The sequence below is a fragment of the Ailuropoda melanoleuca genome, chromosome 16 (assembly GCF_002007445.2).
Source record: "Ailuropoda melanoleuca isolate Jingjing chromosome 16, ASM200744v2, whole genome shotgun sequence".
Lineage (NCBI taxonomy): Eukaryota > Metazoa > Chordata > Mammalia > Carnivora > Ursidae > Ailuropoda > Ailuropoda melanoleuca.
This window is the reverse complement of record NC_048233.1, coordinates 21,501,413-21,517,478: the sequence shown is the minus strand read 5'-3', so window position 1 is coordinate 21,517,478 and position 16,066 is coordinate 21,501,413. Positions and strand designations below refer to the sequence as shown.

The window sequence follows — 16,066 nt, the reverse complement described above, 5'->3', positions numbered from 1 at the left end:
CTATTCTGTCATTTCATGCATGTGCTTTTTATGAGTTTTATAGCTTTGTGAGCTTTATTTCAGGGATGTCCATTTGATAGCTGATCCACAGCCCATCTCTCTTTGTGTATGTGTGTCTGCTGGGGAGCAAAGCTCATCACTTATATGAATTCCAATTTCAAGGAGTAACAGAGGAACCATTTACTCATGCATTATTTAATTTGGGATTAGGTAACTAAGGAAATATCTGCCTCTTTTAAAACAGAATTTTTGTGTGTTTTTTTGTTTTGTTTTGTTTTGACTAGTCTATGAAATAACACAGGATGTTCATTTAAGTCTCTATAAATAGTGAATTTTTAGTTATTTTCTGTGTAAGTTGAAGTAATGGAATAGGAGTTTTCAATTTAAGTATGTACTAGACTTATAAACTATCATGCCTAAACATCAAATGGAAAATGAAAAAGATTAAATACATTGCTGTAGATGATAGACAAGAGGAATGAAAAAATGTCAACAATTTTTAGAGTTGTTAGCAAAATTCTCCTTTTGAATGCACATTTGTCCACTACTCTAGCCATAGAAAATAAAAGGTCATAACTATGGCAAGTTACTTAATACTGATATTGAACTAACTATTCCTGTAATTAATATATGTTAGGAAGAATCTTTATTTTTTCAATTTCCCTCACTGACTCTTTCCCCTAATATGAAAAGCATAGATATCTTAATTTTTTAAGCCAATGAGAGTCTATTGTTATATTTAAACCCCATTTTACAAGTTAAGATTCTGGGACTCAGGGAGGAGAATTGATTTGTCTAAAGTAACATAGCTAATATATACAGCAGAGTTTGGTTAAGAAGTGATGTTTTGGATCCCCAAACCCATTATTTTCTGTATGGGTCATTTTCTGTATTTTCAAATATGTCTTCTTCCCATTAATCCCTATGGTCTTTTGTCATTCAGAACATACAGATCTTTACTGACTACTTCTAATCAACTCATTGCTCACATCTCTAGATATTTCTTGGCTTTCTTTGTTGATTCCCACCATAGCCTGGTGTCATGCACAAACAATACATGTGGTGTTTTCTACTAAGCAAGTCAATTGAATGAGTCCCAGAGCCCAAGACCAGCTGCCAAATTACCTAAGTGAATGCTAGCACAGTAATAATACTTCTTTAAATGCTGGGTTTTAGAATCATTTATTTGACCTCAAAAACTATTTGATCTAAAACTTTATTTTCTTCTGTAGATGAGATATAATTCATTTGGATCCTTGTTCAGGTCAACATAGAATCAGAAGATTTTTCAAGTAAAAATAGACTTTACCTAATATTGCCCCTTGATCTCCGTAAACCTACAGTAAGGTATAAGATTTGATTAGCCAGGTAGGAATCATCTTTCCAAAGGAAACCTTATTGTTATCCAATTGTTAATTTGTATTCAAGAGTGAAAGCATACAGGTCATCTTATTTGATCCTTATTTATAAATTCTCAAGACTCATTTTGACTACTTAGTAGTAATTAATATGTTTGCACCCTCTACTCTGAGATGACTCAGAGCATGAGAATTTTAGCAAGTATTTCTTTAAATGTGTCTATTTTTCTTTAAATTTTGCTTTATTTCTGATAGAAAAAAGGTAGAGGAGAGAAAACCAGTGAATCTTGTCGGTCTCAGACCAGCATTTGGATAGCATTGAAGGGCAGTAAAGTGAAAGTGCTACATTGGATTTGTATTCAAGAACCCTGATCTTAAAATGGGATGTTCTTTTTCTGTACATGAGGTGTTCTTTTTCTGTACAAATTCTTGACTAATGTGTTTTTTTATTGGAGCCAGATGGGACTAAGAGTCTAACTTTGGTAAAAATTGTCACTTGTGCCCATCAGCATTTTTTTCTGCTTCCCCAAACTCCATTTCTTGAGTGTTTCCCATTTTCAGCATCTTCCTATTTACCCCCTTTCTACCTGATATCAAACTGCACGTTTTGTTTCAGCTGCCTCTGTTAATTAATTAATTAATTAAGAGAGGGGAGAGTGGGGGGAGAGGTAGAGGAAGAGGGAGAGAGACAATCTCAAGCAGGTTCCACACCCAACGCAGAGCCCCATGCAGGGCTCGATCTCACAATCCTGAAATCGTGACCTGAGCTGAAATCAAGAGTCAAACACTTAATCCACTGAACCACCCAGGCACCCTCAGCTGTCTCTATTTAGAAAAGATTAATTTAATTATAGGAACTTTGGGAACCAAAATATTACCTTTTTGAGTAACCTTGGCACATTTGAAAAGAGGCTTTTAGAAAGGGAAAGATTTAATCCAAGGAACAGAATCTTAAATGGTTGAATTTTAGACATGATAGAGCATAGATGGACTTTTGGGGGAAGGAGACAGCCAGGGATGGTGGAATTGGAAGGAGTAGGATCAGAGGAATCTTCTCAAGTACCAGCATTTGTGCTTTATAACATTTGGCTGATTCTTTCTCTTCCTATATACCTAAATAGATTGAATTTAAACTTTTGAGAACTATTAAATTCAACTCATTCTTCTGATGTTTCAGTATATTATCTAGACAACTATCCATATTAAGATTTATATATACCCCATACTTAAGAACTAGATATATGGGGCACCTGGGTGACTCAGTCCGTTAAGTGTCTGCCTTCACCTCAGGTCATGATCCGGAGTCCCGGGATCTATCGAGCCCCGAATGGAGATCCCCACTCAGTGGGAGTCTGCTTCTCCCTCTGCCCCTCCCCTTGCTTGTGCTCTCTCTCTCTCTCTCTCTCCCTCACTCTCACTATCAGAAAAATAAGTAGAATCTTAAAATAAGAAAAAGAACTAAACATTAACTTTTGTTTAATGTAGGATCAATTTTCATACGAAATTCTATGGTAATTATTTGCCATGGAGCCACTGTATTTTTATAGACCATGTATGTACCATATAACCACTTGGGTTTTAGTATAGCCCCCTTACCTCAGTTCCTTTAAGTCTTCTGAATTTATTGTCAGCAAGGGTTTTTAAAATGTGCCAGTGTTACCATTTTGATTTACATGCTGTTGTAAGGTGTTTTAATTAAAGGCACACCACACATTCTCTAATTCCTCCAGTCACATCTCATTTCCCTGTTCACATGTCTGAGAATCAGCTATGCAAAAAGTCACAAAAAAAATGCAGCTTACCCTGTTGACTTCCACTATTTCGCACTGACATGCTCTCAGGAAGTATTGTAAATTCTATTTGGGGTAACTAATTAAATAATTTTATTATATTGTGTACTTTAGAGGTAGATGAGTAGAGGTTACTTACTGTAAAAACTGATGGTTAGTTTCCTGTCCATCATTTGCTAATTTTAGCCTCTTGGTAAGATGGCACAAGATTCATACAGCTGAACTCAGAACCTTAGAAGTCACTCAGCATTTTGTCCTTTTTCTGCTCCAATTGCCTTCATTTCACTTTTTCTTCTTAAAAGACTTTGCTTCAGAATGGAAAACTCTTTCTAAAATATATAGCATTTATTGTCCTATCCACCATTAAATCAAAACCTGAGAGGCAATCCATGCCTAGTACTTTCTCCAAAGATAGTACAGTAAAGTCTTCATTGACTGGAGATGATCAGATCATGTTGATGGAGTGTGTGTGTGTTTAATGTAACTGTCTTCTATTTTAACAGCTACATTTACTATAAAGAGAGTATGTTAAGCTGGTGTCCTTGATGCTCCTGTTCTTAGCTGAATATATACTGCAGACTCTCTGCAAAAGAAATCCAGAGCATATAAAACAGCTGAAAATACCAATTTCACACAAACTAATTGGATCAGGTTCTACATTTTTAAATATATAATTTATTTCAACTTAGTACTATATAATCCTATAGAACTCGAGTTGATATCAACTATCTTGTTTCCAGTTTCCCTGCTGTGTTTTATACTACTGGACAATGAAATATTTTTGCTACTAAATCATGTATAGACTTTGATGAATAGGAGTTCCAAGGCCACTAAATTGAGAGAATTTTTTATCTAGTACATACAATTGTAATACTGTCAGAGATTTTGTAGAGATAAAGCATGTACTATATTAAGAATATCAATATCCTAATGGTTCTTGGTGGGAACATTAGTTGGGCCCCTTTACTTGTAATACAATTGTTTTAAGTAGTTGATTATTTTCTGTGAACATTTTATTGTGTCAATAGCTACCCCTCAGTATATGTGGTCCATTTGTACAGTTCATGACGGTGTTCCTCAGAAAATGAGGTGAATAATTATAGAGAAACCTGAGCAAATTTTATGAAAGCCAATAGATGCTTTTCTTAAAACTGTTTTGGAACCAAGTCATCCTCAGAGCAGTGATGGAAAGTGCTAGAAAAAGTTGTAAACCTTCCATTATATGCTTTTTCTTTTCATAAAATCACCTAATTACTTAATTGGAAGTAGTTTAATATCTCATGAACGTTATGTTTTCCTTGAAAATAATTTAGTTTGGAATGCCACGTTCTCCATGAATTCAAATCATGCACTGCATGCTTTTAAATGACTTGATGTCTTTGCAGATCTAATTTTGGTGTATTTGTATCTCAAATAATTCGCCAACTCAATATTTTGGCTTAGCAATCCAAATCAAATTGTGGTCCAAGTTGCAGGCACTCACATCGAATGTACAGAGACTTGACAAGCAATTAGCAATGAATATTTAAACGTCTTCATTACCCTTGCATGAGGAATGCAGATGGCATTTAGGGAGATGGCAACCAGAGGGCACTACTGTGAATTATGTTTCTATCAGTTGGTCACCTGACTATTGGAATACTTCCTCTGGGCCCCATGCCACTCCTATACTTCTACTGTCTGGCTAAAAATAAAGGCATTCCAAATGTTGTAAAACAGGTTGCTTTCATGAAATTTCTCTGCACATTTTGTGATTTGGTAAGATTGTCTCCAAGGATCCCGGCATATACCCCTGAGGCGTACCAAACCCCAATGCCAAGACTGTATAGGGGATTCTAAGAATCAGAGTTCCCTCAAGAGCCCTGCAGATCATTTGCTTCAATGCCCTCAGCATAATGCGCTGAATGTGCAAAGGTGAATAAATCAATGTTCTGTCCCTCCCAGAAGCTACCGTATTATATATGGCCCAAGAAAAAAATGTCTTTGAATAATTATAATTTCCAGATTGAGCTCTCATTATAAATTTCTTTTTTTAAGGAAAAAACAACACTGGAGAGTCTGACTCAGCAACTGGCAGTTAAACAGAATGAAGAAGGAAAATTTAGCCATGCCATGATGGATTTCAATATGAGTGGAGATTCTGATGGTTTGTGAAAATTGTTCATATATGTTCTGATAGCGTGCAGATGTGTTTATTTAGTGCCAGTTAAAACTACTAAAAAGTATATAAGACGGCCACCTTATACCTGGTCATTAGAATAAGAGCTCACATGTACTGAGCAGTTCCCACATGCCAAGCAATCTGCTGGGGGCTTTGCATAAATCATCTCATTAATTTCTAGCACAACCTGTGAGATAAATACTATTGCAAATAAAGAGATTGGCCCCTGGGAATTTTGAATCATTTTTCCCCAAAATAACAGGGTTGTGAGTACCAGAGGAAGGTCTTAGATTCAAGATGGCATGATTCTGAAGCAAGTACTCCCAATCACTGTCAATTTTATCTCTCACTTCCCTATTTTTTGTACCCAAAGCAAACTTTTCAGAAACTTGTGTCTATAAGCTCATTTTCAAGTTTTCATTTGTCAAACTCTGACCAAAATACAAGGCTAAGTGGACATTTTCAGGAGATAATTGCCTCCTGAAATGTGTGTGTGTATGTATATTTGCATTTTGGGACACTTCCCTCTTATACTACCTACCATTCAGTCAAGTGTCCTCCCCTTTATAACCCAACTAGAACACCAGCAGCTCAGCCTCATGCTTTCTTCACATGCCTCGAGACTTCTGTTTTCTGCATCATCTCTGAACATTCTAAACATCCCCAATGACAACCAATTAAATTGACACGCTAATTTTAATAGCACAGCAAAGAGAGAAAAAGAAGAAAGTGCTATTCCTCTTACCTTGAGCTGCATCTGGGAACCTCCCCCCAGTGTCAAGTGCCATATATGCATTTTGAGAACACTGTCCTCAGATTTGTTACTATGGTAGAGAAGGTCCCCTTCATATAGAAAAGACCATGCCAGAGCAAAGGAAGGATACTTTAGGACGGAAGAGATGGCCTTGAGTTCTAGTCTGTCTGCTCTGTGCCTTGGGCCAATTCTACTTTTAAGTCCCGTTCTACACTAGCCAAGAAACTAGCCAAACTTGAGCATGTAGCCAGATAATCTTATCAAAACTAAATTTTGTTCAGTTGGATATCCAACCGAAGTCAATGTTTTCCTGGCCTGTTGGATCCAAACATTTCCTTCTCCTTTCTATCTCAGTTGGCTACGATAAACGTGGCCTAAGTACAATATAAAGAGCTTGTTTAGCTTTGATGAAGTTGCGTAATGTTCATTTTATTGCTTATGTTGCTGTAAGGTGTAAGAACAAGAAAAAGCAGATGTGCAAATGATCATTCGCTAGTTACAAACCCATTTCAGAAAGATGTTGCCATATATTAGCACTCATTTTTGTCAATAAAAAGACAATTACTGGTAATAACACATTTCATAAATTTTAAGTTGTATTAGCATGATAAAATATACCCATAGTAATCAGCATTAAAACATCAAAATTGTGTTGCTGTTATTTGTTAAATTCAGTCATGCTTGTATGCAAAATATTTTCCAATCTTCATCAGACCAAAGAGCATACCATGAATGAGAAATAATGAGAAACTCCACCACCAGGTATGCTGTGTTTTTGTTTGCTACTCTAGAGGTCTTCAAGTCTGGGTAATTTTGGTTGATTCCTATTCCTTCTAATTGAGAAAAGAGAGGAAGAGGAGTATGAAGGAAGAAAAAAATAAAACACAGTGCTTTTATTAAAGATACACGTTCTGGAAATACCCAAATTATTTTAAAATTTTATATGCTACCAAAATAGATTCTGCCATATTTTCTAATGATAACCCTGGAAAACTTAGTATCACAGTTCTCTTTCCTTCTGCTTCTCCTGATGTTCTTTGCCTGAACTCGAGCATCTCTGGAAGCTGTTTAATCTGGTGAAACTATTCCACAAAGTCACGTGACGCCTAGAGGAGTGAGGGCAGCTCCCAAGGGTTCTACTGTGGCTCTTGGTTATGCTTTATCACCATGAGTCTTGCTGACTGGAATGGAACTTTCAGTGGGTCTCTTTGGGTAACTTTAGACATGAGGGAGAAAATTCAGGGGAATGAATATAATATTTGTTTCACCATAAATATTGTGGCTGTGGACTTTTAAAGAAACCATAGTAGTGTAACTGTTCTTTTTTTTTCCCCTACCATTTTCAAAGATCTTCTGGGGAGCAGGCTATCATTAATTCATCAGCATATTTCATGTATTTATTAGCACAAAATTACAAAGAAAAGCCAAACACATTACAGAAAAATTTCTATATTGTATTTTAACCTCAAATTTTTATTTAGCTGCATTTTTATTCATTTTTATTTATATTACCTCAGAGAGAGGCAAAGGGCATGGCTACTGTGTGTTCCGACCATCTTTAGGTAGCAGGGACACATCCTTACCTATGGTCATCCATCGTGCCAAATAGATTAGTGTTTCACAATTTTGTGAGCTTCTTCACCTATTTAATATTTCCAATGGTAACAGCATGCCTATTGGTATGCCCCAACTATTCTCTTTCCACTTTGCATCAAAGATTATATATTCAAGTTTCTTGTGTCCTCTTGAAAGTAAATGGTGAAACAGTCCATAGTCCCTCGAAAAAAGGAAAAATGTATGAGAAATGGATTAAAAATACAGATATGCCAATTGTGACTACAGGGCCTATCACAGAAACTTCATGCACAAGCATCTGTCTCAAGGACTGGAAGTACAATTATCAGATGTACTTTTTTTAGTCATATTGTAATAGACTAGAATAGATATTTTACTAGACAAACATTCAATAGCAGTACAAAGAAGAGAATTACCAAAGGTCTTAACACTCACACAAAGCAATGTTCCCTGTTTTTAGGAAGTGCTGGAGTCTCAGAATCAAGAATTTATAGAGAATCCAGAGGGCGTGGGAGCAATGAACCCCATATAAAACGTCCAATGAACGCCTTCATGGTGTGGGCTAAAGATGAAAGAAGGAAAATCCTTCAAGCCTTTCCCGACATGCACAACTCCAACATCAGCAAGATATTGGGTAAGAAACGTGTTAATTGTTATGTGATTCGTGGAATAAATGTACAGCTCTGTTTTCTGCAGTTGTGGAAAGATACTGGGCTTTGGAGGCTGGGCAGTTCCTGTGATGTGCTTATCTAAAAAATCAGCATCATTAATTGAGGCTTTTCTTCTGATGACAAAGCATTTCATGTTCGTTGAGAAATGTGTCCAGTTTTTATAGCTCATTTAGTTGTGTGTCTCCATACTAATCGTTGTAATATTTTCTCTTCTTTAAGATCTAGAAATATTTCGTACCAAGACTAAGAAAAAAGTTCTTTTCCTGTGAGCCACTTGATAATGGAATTGACCATTATTTGTTGTTTTCCTTTGAACTACAGAATTCTTCGCGTGGTAGGGATGGAGGTATAGGTGATGTTTGTTCCGGTACTATAACTGAAAATCAGTGTAGATTGTCAGGACACAAGAAGATGGGGCATGTGGTGCAATTTTTAATTTACACTTTCTGCAGCCTTAAGCAGATTTTCAGCATCTTTTAAAAAGGGACTTTTCCTGCTATTGCAGCTTTCAGCTTAACAGATAAAGTACATATTTGACTTATGTACATACATACTGAAGCACACAGAAGAGATGGTGAGAGGTAAGGGTAATGATTATAAAGAGACCTACTATATACCAGTTTAAATCCCAGAAAAAGGAAGGGAAGATTCCACTTGACATCATCATCATCTTCTTCATCTTCAGATGGTGTGGTGGCCAGCTACCGGATAACCTAAGCACATTTTGATTATTTATTCTCTGACTTCTAAGAGCTAAACAACAAAAAAAGAATAGGAACACTAACTCTGAATTTGGGCTTCAACAAATAAGTAACATTTTCCTAAGTTATTAAAGCTTTACTAAGACTCCAAAATGCACTTGGAATTACATGTACTTAGTGCAAGTAGGTGTTCCATTTGTTCCTTTACATTAAGGAACTGATCATCTAAAAGTAGTTACTAAACATACACATGTGTTTTTATGCTCATATCACTGGCTGGGAATAGATGCTACCCAGTCCGCAGCATGCATTTGTAATGAGACCAAAACAAACAAACAAAAACCATTAACCACTTGAACTTATGTCTTGGTTTTCATCTAAAATGATTTTGAGATCTTTAAATGAATGTTATCTCAAAAGATAAGAGTGTGAAGCCTGGAAAAAGTGAATACGGATAAAGGAAATGCACATTTTTTTACACCTCTACTATCTCCAATCTATTTTTCCTTTTATGACCATACTTTACCTTCCATATGAAATTTCCCTTTTATTTTTGAAAAATATCGTACCTGTTCCATTTGGAAAAACTCTAGAAAAGAATAAAATACTTTACGTAAGCATTTTCTATATCTTAATGTATCAGTTATCACAAAATTAGAAATCCCAAAATGTCAAAATGAAAAAACAAACTGAATACTAAGATTGTTCAAACTGTCTCTATATCATTCAATTCCTGTGTCTGAAACCTGGAAAAGTGATAGTCACTGATTAAAACTTTATCCTAAGTATCAGGGAAATATCAGTTTTGATGATGTGAAATACTTTAGGAAATGCAGCAAAAGATTTTATGGGAAAGACGTGACTAGCTACAAGCATTTCTTTCTGGTTTGAAGGAAAGAATATTAGAATGACCATATGATTATACCATTAGGGGCAACATGAAAAAGAGTGCTGTCTAATTTTAGACCTTTCAATAGAATAGTGTTCATTGAAGATATAGCAGGGGAAAAAAACCACTGAGATGTTTGGGATCTCAATATTTGGTCATAGCTTCAAATAAATAAGTGATCTTCAAATATCCACAAGATCATTCTTGTGGCCCATTTCATATAAAAGTACAAAGAAAGCTTGATGTTTTCCTCTTTACTGATTGTTTTGGATAACAGCCTCCGACAGCATGCCACTAATTCATTCTGCTTAAAACAGGCGCTTGAGCTGGGTTGACATTTTACGTAGTCTCTGGGGATCCTAGTTGACATTTTAAAGGGCTTCTAAGCATTTTATAATACCCTAAAATCTGGTTTTAATAAGCCATTCTGCTGAAATTGTTAACATAAGGAATCACCTTTTACTGTTTGGCGCTAGATCAGGGGATGGGGGACATCTTTTTCTGATTAGATATACAGTAGTTGGAGTAAAATGTGCAAATTCATTACAGACCCCATGGAGATGACAATGTGCTCAGCTCAAACTCCTCATTTTTATTGTATTGCCAGATTTAGAAAGGAAAAGAGTACTCTCAAGACTGGTTTTTGTTTTCCTTATTTTGAACATCAGATTTTTTTATTGAATCTTCCTTTTTGTCATCAGGGGGAATACCCTAATGTCCTTCTCCATTTTCCATTGTAAAAGTCTTTTGAAAAATGCAGGGAACTTACTCCCTGTACATGGTCCAGGGTAAGCAACCTGCCCCACCCAGATCAAGCAGATGTTTCCGTCTCTTTTGGAGAGACCTAAAATGCTCATCTAGTGTGTCTCGGGGTTCACATCGTAGCTACATACAGTGGGTGCGCTACCTGCAAAGCCATTAAAACCAAAACCAAACTTGTCATTTGGTTAACCCTATTCAAGAGTTACTATTAAAGAATGAAAACCGTAGTTGCCACCAAACGGAAACACTGCTCTGCACTGTCATAAAACGCAATAGTTAGCCGTTTTGCCAACTATAGACAGTGCTTAGGCTATCTTAATTCTTCATTTTAAAAAGACCTATGATATGGCCATCTTTTAAAATGTAATTTAGGATTCAGTGATAGTTCCAGAAAAATTATATTATCAAGTGTCTAAATATTCTGTGATTCCAGTTCATGCCAGATTTAGAAGCCAACTTGTCTGAGAATTTACACATCTTTTATTATATATGTATCTTTATTTTTATCTTTGCATAAATATATATTTTATTTATCGTGTGTGTGTGTGTGTGTGTGTGTGTATCCCATATTGAGGAATTGTCTGCATTTGTAGGGAAGAACTGTTCATCAGTGAGTTATTTGCATTTGAGATACGGAATTATGGTTGAGTAATGAACCCATTTGAAAGCCTTAAGATCTTGCTTAGATGACTTTGGAAGGCAGGTAAAGGCTTCTGTACCAAAACATATTTGGTAGAGAACTACCAAAGGAACTGTATTTCCAGTTCCTTCGGTCTTTGTACATTTGGGCAGAGTTGAGCTGATTACTTGCTGATAAACACACTTCATCTGCAAATAGATTCTCCTCACATGCTTAATAAAAAGTAAACATTATTACCATTACTTCTTTTACTACTACATATAGCCACAGTAATAGAACCAAGCTTTAAATCACATTTTTTAATTAAACTGCAAACAATTTTTTTGTGTGTGCTCCTAGTTGAATCCAAACCAAAACCAAAAGTGAAAAGAAGGGAAAAACCAGTTTGGATTACCAATTTGGATTAATATTAATGCATACTATATTGCAAGAAATGACATCTTTATATATTATTGAAAGTGATTTATTAAAAGAAAAATCTTATCCCATACATACTTATTCTTCTGATTCTGACCACCGCCAGATCGCAGGTGGGTGTAGGTATCTAAGAACATACATTGCCGCATATTTGGGTTCAATGTAATTGAAGTTTGAGTCACAGATTTGCAATTTAATAGTTGTATGACCTTAGGTAAGTTACTTCATCTATTTGAACTTCAGTTTTCTCATCTATGGATATAGGTCTAAATGCTAAAACTATCTTACAGGATTCCAGTGAAAGGTAAAATGAGACAACTTATGTAAAGTTTTTAGCACAATATCTGGCACACAGTAGTTACCCAATGCATGTTCATTAATATAATCTTTTGTAATTAAAGTTTTAAATTTTAAATTTAATGAAATGAATTTTTAAATGCAATCGTTCATGAAAGCATACTTAAACAGTTTGAGGAGAATTATGTGTAATATATGTTAGAAACCCTAGTAGTAAGTAATGTGCCCCCACATAAAAATACTCAGTAACAAGATAATTAGCCACAGATTGAAAATGTGTAAAAAGTTTTTGCATAACTTTTCAGTTCACAGTTGAATTATATCGTGGTCTAATGTGGAAATGAAAGGTATATTCTTTAAATTATCTGTGAGCTTTTAAATATATAATATACACGGTTGGCTAAATTGTTAATTCCGGCCAGACCAAAAAAAAAAAAGAGAGAGAGAGATTGCCCCACCTTTGTATCTTTGGGTACATAGTTTCCTTAAGGACACAGCAAGCAACACCTCTGTTCTTGTGGGATCTCACCTCATGAGATCTATGTGATCTCATTAGTGAACTATGGTTCACTAATCAAACACATTTTTATGTATTTCTGGGTTTGGGCCAGCATTTTTACTTTAGATTTTCTTGTTCTCAGTGATATCTTCTTAGGAACCTCAGCAGCTGTGCAAATTGCAATCCTAACCTTCTTTTCCTCCTAGGATCTCGCTGGAAAGCTATGACAAACCTAGAGAAACAGCCATATTACGAGGAGCAAGCCCGTCTCAGCAAGCAGCACCTGGAGAAGTACCCCGACTACAAGTACAAGCCCAGGCCGAAGCGCACCTGCCTCGTGGATGGCAAAAAGCTGCGCATTGGTGAATACAAGGCAATCATGCGGAACAGGCGGCAGGAAATGCGACAGTATTTCAATGTTGGGTATGGACCTTTCAGTAGTTTTTTCATGGGGGACGCTTCTTGTTACACTTAACGGGATGTCAGACATATTTGTTTTGCTGCGAGGCAGCATTTTGAAAAAGAACCTGAACTTAGTTATTTTCAGAGTCTAGACTGTCCCCCACATGATCCTGAAAAAGAATACCTCCATATGAAGTGACTCCAAGTGCCTCCAACATTGGCTCTCCCTTGAGCTTTCCTAACAACTGGCTTGAAGAGAAACTATCTGAAAGTAAATCGTTTTGAAGTTCGTTATTGTAAACTGAGACGTATTATCGGTTCTTTTCCTTGTTAGTGTTCATTACTTCCAAGGCGCCACATTGACAAGTGCCACACAATCCTTGTTTGAGAGAATACGACACAAAAATGATTTCAAAAGAAACACTTGCTTGGAATATAGAGGGATTTCTGGGCGATCAAGGCACACGTGTGGCCTCTGTAGACACGTGAAGTGGAGATTCTATTTAGGGCACGGCGAGGTTGTGAACATGAAAGCTCTCTTCTGAATTAGGAGCGTAGCTCCCAGGAGGCTTTCCCCGGCTTCCTACGGCGAGGCAGGCTACGGTGGCAATAGGCTGCCTGCGACTTCATTGCTTCTGCAGAAGTTTCTCAGAAAGCAAAGAAATAAGGCTGCTCATATCTGGAGCAGAAGTTAGTAAGATCCCGAGGGCTGCTTAGAACAATAAATACTGTTCTGAAAATGGCCAGAGGATACCTTCAAAAGAAACTTTTAAAGTCTGCCCTATCCTCTTCCCTGGGAAGAGTCTGCCAGCTTAGACCAGTGGCATGTGATTTATATCTCCGTGCATGACTCTTCTCAAAGCTGAGCACGAAACCCAACCCTGACGAAATAGTAAACATATGAATGAATGAATAAAAGAAGGCCTAAGTGAACATCATCTATTAATCCCTTCCCACTGGGACCAGCTACAGAATTTGTGGAGTCCAGTGTAAAATGAGCATGTGGGGTTCCTGTTAAAAAGTTAAGAATTTCAAGACTACGCCAGAACTTGAAACCAAGCACAGGGTCTTTCTAAGCCCAGGGCCTTTCTAAGCCCAGGGCCTTGTAGAGCTGCTGAGCTGTACACCTGCTTCCTATCCCCCCATCTACTGCAGGGACCAGGTGGATAATGTGATACTGTTCAGTTCTGGCGAGTTCTGAGCAATAAGGTTTTATTTTGAGAACTCTAATATTTTAGGGTTTTTTTCCCATTAAAATTGCATTATCTTTAGTTTAATTATTTCTAAAAACTCGGGATGTTATAGTGAAGGAAACATGAACTTGGGGTCAAGTTCTTCTGCTTAATCTTTCTGCACCTCAAGTTTGTTTTTTTTCCCATAAGATAGTAATAAGACAGTTATTTTAAGAATCAAATAGGTAACACATGTAAGTGCCTTGTAATATGTCAAGCACTACACAGAAGTAAGGTATTGAAATCACAGGAGGATGCAAGTTTTTAAATGTTGGGCAATAGGATGAGAATCACTATTTTAGAATTGGACAAGCTGAGCAGATTCGTTGTATAATAAGGCATGCATCTAAGTATTCCCCTCACCCACGGTCTTTTTTTTTTTTTTTTTTTTTTTTTTTTTTTTTTTTTGGTTGGGGGGAATTCCTGTCTGCAGGCAACAAGCACAGATCCCCATCGCCACTGCTGGTGTTGTGTACCCTGGAGCCATCGCCATGGCCGGAATGCCCTCCCCTCACCTGCCCTCGGAGCACTCAAGCGTGTCCAGCAGCCCAGAGCCTGGGATGCCTGTTATCCAGAGCACTTATGGCGTGAAAGGAGAGGAGCCACATATCAAAGAAGAGATACAGGCTGAGGACATCAACGGAGAAATTTATGATGAGTTCGATGAGGAAGAGGATGATCCGGATGTAGATTATGGGAGTGACAGTGAAAACCATATTGCAGGACAAGCCAACTGATAAGGGTCAAAAGATTGTTGTGACCTTAGGACTTAAAGAAGCCCTAGCTGGTTCATCCTTACCAGTGGCCAAGCACATTAACTTTCTCATACACTGACTGTTACTTTAACTGTTAGTCTTAAATAGTTGGGACATCAGCTGACTAATAGACCTCAGCCTCAAAAGGCTTGGAAAGGAAAAAAAAAAAATACAAGCAAACAACAATATCAACAACAAGAGATTGAAATAAGCTATGGGTAAAATAATGCCAGTAATTCAGCTGCTACATCTAAGCACTGAAGTCTTACCCGTCAACTTTTTTTTTTTAATAAACTTTATGGCTGTTTGTTCTACAATGTTCTAGAAATTCTCACTCAGGTACACAGTGCCAACAAGTGGCTTGTGAATGTGTTTTGTTGTTTTGTGCTACAATTTTTAAAAAGAAATAAGTTTTGTTTTGTTTTTTGGGGTTTCTGGGTTTTTTCCTTTCCTTTTTCTTTCCTTTTTTTTTTTCTTTCTTTCTTTTTTTATTTTTGTAATGCACCTGACAGAAAAAAAGAAAGATGAATTTCTCTTTACTTCTCTCCACCTTCTCCATCTCTATACTTTAAAGATGGAAGTCTGTGCATGGGGGGGAAGAGGGAAAAAGAGCCTGTTTTTAACTTCCTTGCTATCCACCACAAAATAAGCAATTATTTTCTTTAGAGGACTTTCTTTATCTATTGCACACCACACTACATTTTTGAGCAAGTGCCAAATTTGTACTGAAGTGTTGACCCAGTTCCTTTTTTTTTCCTTTCCTTTTTCCTGTTCCTTCTTAAGTTAGGACAGTGTTATATCTTAGACAATCCCTTGAAAAACCTGAAATACCAGCAGCTGGTGAGATTTGACTTTTTTTTTTTAAATGGAAACTGTAGGTGCTGTTCTCAGGTGAAAAGAGAGAGAGAGAGAGAGACATAAGAAATTTAGAGAAAAAAATATTTTCTGATCTTGGATTTTTGTGTGTATGTATGTGTGTGATTATGGTACTAATAGGAATAACATTGAACCATTGTGAGTTAAACCCACATCTGGGGATGAAATCCCACATCCTCCTAAGTGACTGGTCTGGAAGCAACTTTGACCTTGACTTTGCACTTCAAATGACAACCAAGATAGGGCTCAGAAATTATATTTTTAAATTTCTAATACAATTATTATTG

The 16,066-nt window shown here is 36.7% G+C and overlaps 1 protein-coding gene across 18 annotated transcripts in view; it reads left to right on the top strand.

Moving 5' to 3' along the window:
* Nucleotides 1–15,819, top strand: part of SOX5 (SRY-box transcription factor 5) — a 960,947-nt gene extending 945,128 nt beyond the window's left edge. For all 18 annotated transcript variants that reach the window (XM_034644599.1, XM_034644605.1, XM_034644606.1 and 15 more), the window contains 4 exons: nucleotides 5,186–5,294; nucleotides 8,099–8,272; nucleotides 12,721–12,937; nucleotides 14,582–15,819. In XM_034644599.1, the coding sequence (XP_034500490.1) occupies nucleotides 5,186–5,294; nucleotides 8,099–8,272; nucleotides 12,721–12,937; nucleotides 14,582–14,885 (804 nt within the window). In that variant the 3' untranslated portion in view covers nucleotides 14,886–15,819. The remainder of the gene's footprint in view (nucleotides 1–5,185; nucleotides 5,295–8,098; nucleotides 8,273–12,720; nucleotides 12,938–14,581) is intronic.
* Nucleotides 15,820–16,066: the final 247 nt, after the last annotated feature.